This window comes from Alosa sapidissima, chromosome 3, assembly GCF_018492685.1.
Source record: "Alosa sapidissima isolate fAloSap1 chromosome 3, fAloSap1.pri, whole genome shotgun sequence".
NCBI classification, from domain to species: Eukaryota; Metazoa; Chordata; class Actinopteri; order Clupeiformes; family Clupeidae; genus Alosa; species Alosa sapidissima.
The window spans coordinates 13051933-13059432 of record NC_055959.1 but is presented as its reverse complement, the minus strand read 5'-3'; the positions used below and the strand labels follow the sequence as shown (position 1 = coordinate 13059432).

At 43.1% G+C, this 7500-nt stretch overlaps 1 protein-coding gene across 4 annotated transcripts in view; it reads right to left on the bottom strand.

The window, feature by feature from the left end:
* Positions 1-7500, bottom strand: part of crhr1 (corticotropin releasing hormone receptor 1) — a 151371-nt gene that overhangs the window by 53689 nt on the left and 90182 nt on the right. For all 4 annotated transcript variants that reach the window (XR_006030701.1, XR_006030702.1, XR_006030703.1 and 1 more), the window contains exon 7: positions 5132-5238. Coding sequence is in view for 1 of the 4 variants with exons in the window: in XM_042085736.1 (XP_041941670.1) it covers positions 5132-5238 (107 nt within the window). In the remaining 3 variants the exon portion in view is untranslated. The remainder of the gene's footprint in view (positions 1-5131; positions 5239-7500) is intronic.

Sequence of the window (7500 nt, the reverse complement as noted above, 5' to 3'; positions counted from 1 at the left end):
TATATGGCATGAGAGACATGCTTCTTATGAGGAGAAGCAGATGAGAAAGAGAGGGGAAAAGAGAGAGAGACACTTTCTCTGAAAAGACAAGACTGATGTATCAGATAAAGTGGGGGTCTGAGACACAATAGGATGGGGGGAACAGAGAGTTGTGGACAGAGGAGTCCGGAAAAGAGAAAGAGAGAACCAGAGATGGATGGATAGATGGAGACAGAGAGAGGAATAGAGGGAGATAGAGAATTGAAGCTCAGCAGAGGATATGTTTTCTCCATTGGGGGTCTGCATTAATCAGTTATGGTTACTTTACACACACACACACACACACACACACAGAGCGTGAGTGCGGTGTGTTACTCAGCCAAAATGGCACACAGCTGCAGCAAAGACACCTCATGAGTTTGACGCCAGAGGCATACTCACATTTGGACACACACAGTCACTAAGACACACATAATGACCACACACACACACACACACACACACACACACACACACACACACACACACACACACACACACACACACACACACACACACACACACACACACAATCCTTCACTCAGCACTGACATTAACACCCACATACTCATACAACCATAGAGAATATAGATTCATCCTTACTAGATCTCTCTCTCTCTCTCTCTCTCTCTGCTCTCTGTAACACACACACACACACACACACACACACACACACACACACACACACACACACACACACACACACACACACTCAGGGTATCAGAGCAGAGCTGGCTGTGGGCCTAAGACACATGCAGAGTCCATGTGCTTGGAGGTCTGCTGCAGCTGCCTGCTGCTTCAAACACACACACACACACACACACACACACACACACACACACACACACACACACACACACACACACACACACACACAAACATAACATAAACAGTCTTTCACTCTACGTCAGTTCTGACATAAATAACTACTCAAAGGTCCTCCAAGAGAACGGGGGAGTTTGTGAGCTTCAAATTTGGTACGTTTTTTGATCATTCATCACAATTCTGGATTAGACTAGCATAGTAAGTGATTATATCATCAATTACACATTAAACAATGGCATTTAGTCTGAAAAAGGATCATACTGTACATTTGTCTGCAGAACATTACTGTAACGGCAAAACAGCAGTTCTCTCTCTCTCTCTCTCTCTCACACACACACACACACACACACACACACACACACATAAAACTGGCTAATATTGGCAAACCCCCATACTTCAGTCAGTGGAGCGTATTCTGCTGTGGGAATAAGTGCGCTGATCCGGTGATGGCATCTGGAACTGAATGGGAATGAGGAGCTGTTTCAGAACCCCCTGCTCTGCTCTGCGTCCCCCTGGGCCAGGCCTGTCTCTGTGTCCACCGGGCTGGGCTGGGCTGGGCTGGGCTGGGCTGGCTCGCGGCCCGCATCTGGTACTGTGAGAAAATTGACTATGTTTCACAGAGCCAGACTTCCAGCACACCAGAGGCCATTGGCACACAGCGCAGACTGGAGTATGAACTGTCTGAATCACTTATCACTAAAGACTGGACTAACATATTATTGATCCCACCTATTGATTAATTGATTGATTGATTGATTTCAGATTGACTGATTGAGCAAATGAGAGAGTGAATGACTGATTGATTTCCTTGATTTCAAAGGGAAAAATATTTTGTTTAGGGTTCCGCACTGTCAAGACTTTTTTTGTTGTGATTTTTTGTGTGTCTTTGTTGTGGATGATGCATTGAAGCATATGTTTGTATGGTCTACTTCCGTGTATATTTTATGTGGTATTTTGCAAATTTGCGATGCAGTGACTGGAGCCCAAGATGAACACCCCCCACCCCCCTCCCCCTCCGCTGGGGGACAATAAAGTATACTTGATCTCATCTTATCTTATCTTATCTTATCTTAAGACTGAAATTTATAACATCTAGACTGATACACATGTGTGCCCACAGATAAAAGACTCTCAAACGTCACACTGACCTATAAGATACGATGTCTACAGAATTCAGAGGCACTTGAAATGTGTCAGTGCTTACTGATCAAATTCATTATTATATCTTTATATGATAGCTGAAGTGGGTATAGAATCCCATCAGCAAACAATAGAGTAAGTATTTTATCCAGCGCTGTTCAGGGAGGCGTGAGCGAGCCATCCAGGCTAATCTCATTTGAACGTGTTCAGGTAGCCAAGCCTGGCGGCCGTCTTTGCATAACACACTGATAAAATCAGCCTCTTCATTATCACTCTAAACACTGCACTAAGCGTTCAAGTACTCCGAGAACCACAGAAAGTCCTCACAGCTTTGATTAGAGAGGAGTACAACTACAGCAATATTTCCGTTGAAGAATGAAGGCACGGTTAAGCGCTCTGATAGTCATCAGTCGGAGGATAGTTGATTAAACGAATCATGGAGCTTGGAAAGTACTGACAGTTGCTACGCTAATGTTTGGCTGAAGGACAGACAGTTAGGGGCTAATGAGATGGACACTATACGGTCCCGCAGAGATGGATGGCATGGATGAACAAACAGGATCAAAGCAACCTCTGTACTTATACCAAAAACTATTATTAATAACCAAATAAAAGATAGACAGATAGATAGATAAATATATAAGATAGATAGATAGATAGATAGATAGATAGATAGATAGATAGATAGATAGAGTGGGTATGTGTAAGCAGAAGAGAGGCTCCCGTTGCGGCCTGCGGGTTATTACGTAACCGGTACTCTAGCCACAGCCAATTGCTCTGGAGCGTAATGACCAGTCAGATTAACCTTGAGGTCCAATTCAAGAGGCCACTTCTGTTACTGAGGGCTGAGTCCTGTCTGACCACAAGCAGAGGAGAGAAAGTGGGGAGAGGAGGAAGATGCTGCGGAGAGGGGAAGAAAATAAAATCACAACAACAACACACACACACACACACACACACACACACACACACACACACACACACACACACACACACACACACACACTTTCTCCAGATATCTTATATCTATGTCACATATCTATTCGACATATAGGAACCGTGGCGAGTCTAGTTCCGTCTACTTCAAATCTCCAAATCTCACTGGCGGGGAGAAACTGTAATGGAGAGATGGCATCTTGGCCAGATTAATCGGGGCAGATTAATTCATGGATAATCTGCCCTCAAACCAAAACAGTTGTGTCGGCCCAATCGCAGTGTCCCGTAATCCCCAATGAAGTTTGCCATTATCAGAGAAAAAGGAGAATCTTCCCCAGCTATTGACCCTTCTTCTGTGTATGTGTGTGTGTGTGCGTGTGCGTGTGCATGTACAGTAGGCTTGTGTGTGTGTGTGTGTGTGTGTGTGTGTGTGTGTGCGTGTGCGTGTGTGATTGTGTGCTCTTAAAGGATAATTCCGATATTTAGCACTTTGAGTCCCTTTTCTGGTTTGAGTGGTGGACACCGAAATTTTGACGTTTGGTCCTGTCTCGACTTTTCTGACTCGTTTTGAATCGCCTTTGACTACTAGTACCTGAAAAGGGACTCAAAGTGCTAAATACCAGAATTATCCTTTAAGTGAGTGTGTGTGAGTGTTCTTAAGTGAGTATGTGTGTGTCTGTTTAGCTAGCTGCTGCCCACTGCTGTTTGGCAGCGTGAATAAAGTTAAAATCGATTGTCAGAATAATTCACAGAGTGCTCCTCTCCCGTATCCCCACTGCCAGAGGGGCAGCTGCAGCCAGGAAATCTAATCCCCCCCCCCCCCACACACACACACTTACACACACTTGTCCTTGAGATGTCACTGCTGACTGACCAACTCCGCAACCATCTCTCTACCATCTCATCACTCAGTGTGTGCGGGTGTGTGTAGCCAACTATTTGTGTTTCTCTGTGTCTGTGACCTACTGTATATGTGTGTGTATATATGCACTATGTATATGTGTGTGTGTGTGTGTGTGTGTGTGTGTGAGTGTGTGCGTGGGTGTGTGTACGTATGTGTGTGTGTGTGTGTACCTGCGTGTGGGCAAATTCACTTCAGTGACTTATACAAATGCACTGTGAGCATGGATGATCCCCTCCCTGCCTCCCTTCTATTAGCCTTCTTACGTGTGTGTGAACAGCAGTGGCAGGACAAATCAATCTCCCACACTGCTTTGCTGATGCCTGCTCACATGGTAACTGCTGGCTGTTTGCTGAAGTGCTGAGGCGCTGTCTTTCCTGAGTGCGACACCAGTGACCAGCGCACTGCACACATATGCAACCTGGGCGTGCGTAAAACACAAGTCCACGAAGGTTTGCTCATGGCTATGATAAAGAATGGGAGACTGAAGTGCCCTACAAGTGAAGCTTTAAATATATTTCAGAAGTCCGAAGCAACAAAAGTCATTGAATACTACAAGTTCCCCACAACACAATAGCCTATTCATTCGGCCTTTATGCCTTTATGTGCAAAATAAAACCAATCATAAATAAAGTAATAATTCAACAGAACATCAACATTTACATACTCAACTTCAGACAAACTAAGTCCTTCTACCTTGAAATAAAAGTACACAGTAAGGTGTAATGAATGGCTTACATCATTAAGAGGCCATAGCAGTGGTGGTTGTGGGTGTGTTTTAAGAGCAGCGATGCTCATAAGTGCTGTATTGCACTTCAAACACAGAACTGGCAGTACAAAATGCCAAGGCTGATTGAAGCTAAGAGGGTTGAGCTAGTCCTTCTGCCTCCTTAGCTACAGTATGTATATTGCCAAAGATGAACACCACGCACACAATTAGACACTTGAAAAACAACAAAACAACTAACAACTTATCACTTTCAATTTATTCTCACTTGTCACAATATGAAATTAATACATAGAATATGCAACTTGTATGCTTTTCTTCGGTGCAATCTTGATAAAAAGAAAGTTTGCTCAGTTTTGCTGATATAAACAGAAAGTACTCAGAGAGAAAAACATCTTAGCACACAAATCAATGCACTTGTGTGTTTACACATTATAAGTGAACCTGCATACTGTATTTGGAAGGCCAGAATGGGCAAATCAAAGCACTGTGTTTAGCTACTGCAGGTGCTCTGTCCTATTGTGATTGTGATTATCCACATCTATGATTGGTCAGTGAGCGTACAAGCCACCAATCACACTTACCTGAGCCGCATGAAGAGAATGAAGGCCACCAGGAGGGCTCCGAGCGAGATGCAGTGGCCCAGATAGTTTATGATCACTGCTATGTGGTAGTGAAGCTTGCTCTTGTTCTGAAAAGGAAAGACACACACATACAGAGGGAGCGAGAGAGAGACAGAGAGAGAGAAAGAGAGAGAGAGAGGTACAGAGAGGAGAGAAGATCATGAGTATACCAGCGGCACCATAACAGAACAGTTTTTCATTTAAGCCGATCTATCAGGAGTGAAGTTTAAACATCTGTGTTGCTCCGCCAAAACTCCTCTCTCTTGCTACAATTAGTCCTCTCCCGTTGACACACCAGATAGTTAATTACAGAAGCGTGGAGGAACAACTGCTTTTCTACGTCAACTCACAGGATCTTCTCACAGATATTGAGAGACATAAGACATGTGGGCACTCTTTCACATCTCATAAAAACCATACGACAACATGATAGGATGTACTGTACATTATAGTGACTGGCCTATATGCCCTATGATGATGATGTCTATGATGTCTAAACACACTTGCTGAACAACACATAATAAAGGGATTAATATGTGGTGGTCTCACATGAAGGGAATACATTCAATGCTGCCTTATCTATATCTTCAGATGCTATATTAAAAGCAGGGTTTGTTTTAAACTATGCAATAAAGTGCTAAGGTACTGTAAAACTGAAGGCAATAAAAATGCATTTAGAACAACCCATAAGCCACAGTGATGCTTATAGACATGAAAACACTTGATCAAAATGAAAAAAAAACAAAAAAAAACGAGTAGAGCGGAATTAAACAACACACATTAACATTTTATATTTGAGGTGTTATGTACTTACGTAAAGATTAAACAAGATTATACTGAAAAGTGATCTAATCATTTATTGAGCTCAGCCACACACGGAAATGGAAACATTTCCCCAAGGACAATTATCCTTCAACATTTTTTATCTTTGATGCAGATTCATTTACAACATTTTTTTTTGCCTTTTTCAAACTGTGGAAAAATCTTAAAATATTTAATGATACATAGGGTGCCTAAAAGGAAATTCTTTGTCCTCCAGAGCAGTGAAGACAGACAGGGTTCTATTCTCTCTGTCAACATGAGATTCTACACTGACTGGATGTACTTGGTACTTGTGTTGTCTAGATGTTATCAGTGCTTGTGCAGGGGCACCACATGTGTCTGGGCTTCTTTAAATGGTTCTAAAAGCAAGTCTGAGGTGAGAGTAACGAATTTGCTATGCCCCTCTCATATCAAATGTCTCCATTAACTTGTGCTCAGTTCCCCTCTCCTGCTGTGGCATGGCAATGTACAGTACAGTACACACCCCGTCACCCTTTGGTACGGAACAGGAAGTTTATGCACGGATGCTGCTTGACTCATGGCAGTACACTCCTGCACAGCATTTGGGCGGTGGTAGTTTAGTGGTTAAGGAGCTGGGCTAGCGTGCAGTAGCCTGAAAGTTGTGGGTTCAATTCCTGGCTTCCACCGCCCTTGAGCAAGGCACTTAACCCCAAGTTGCTCCAGGGACAATGTAATTCCTTCTAATAAAGTTGACATATGTAAGTCACTTTGGACAACTGTGTCTGCTAAATGAATAAAGGTATTTCAGAACCCTGGCCAGAGACCTTACTCTTCTCCTAGCAGTTGTTAGGCAAATTCATAACCTGGACAAATGAGCCATGTTTCACGAGTAGTAAACAGAAATAGTTGAATCATCTGCATTCTTATCGAGTGCTAACATTAAACCACACATTGAGAGATGTATGGTGTGGAAGAGATGCTGCAGGCATGCTTTTTCTGCTCTATCCACTTTCACAGTGCCAGGACTCATCTTCCGTAGACAGGCACAGCCTGCCAGGGAGGGCCTGAGTGCCAATGCACCCAGCGAATACAGCTCCGTCAGCAGCGTGATGCCAACGTCAAGGAGACATTTTCAGAGGGCACTGATATTAGTCCGAAAATATGCGTCTAGTTTACTGTAAGAGCCTCAGAAGCACCGAATCAGCAAATACCCAGAGCCAATGTGATGCCTTGGCAAGCTCTGAAAGCGGTGATGCCCAGGGTTTTCAGGAAGTGATGTATCCTACTTTGATATATACCTTATTTCTCTTATTTGATGATGATAGGGTTATGAGGTGGAATTTAAAACACAAAGTAGAATTTCTGAAAATATTTAATCCGAACTCTGCTGACTCAGATTCTACAGTACTAATCACACATTAGTTTTTGACCTTGCAGACCCTGTATCTGCACATAAAACATTTTATGCAACTCAGTTGCATTTCTGATATTACATACATAGCTGGTGCAATTCATTTATTGTCAGAGTAGTCTCCCTTTACTGCATT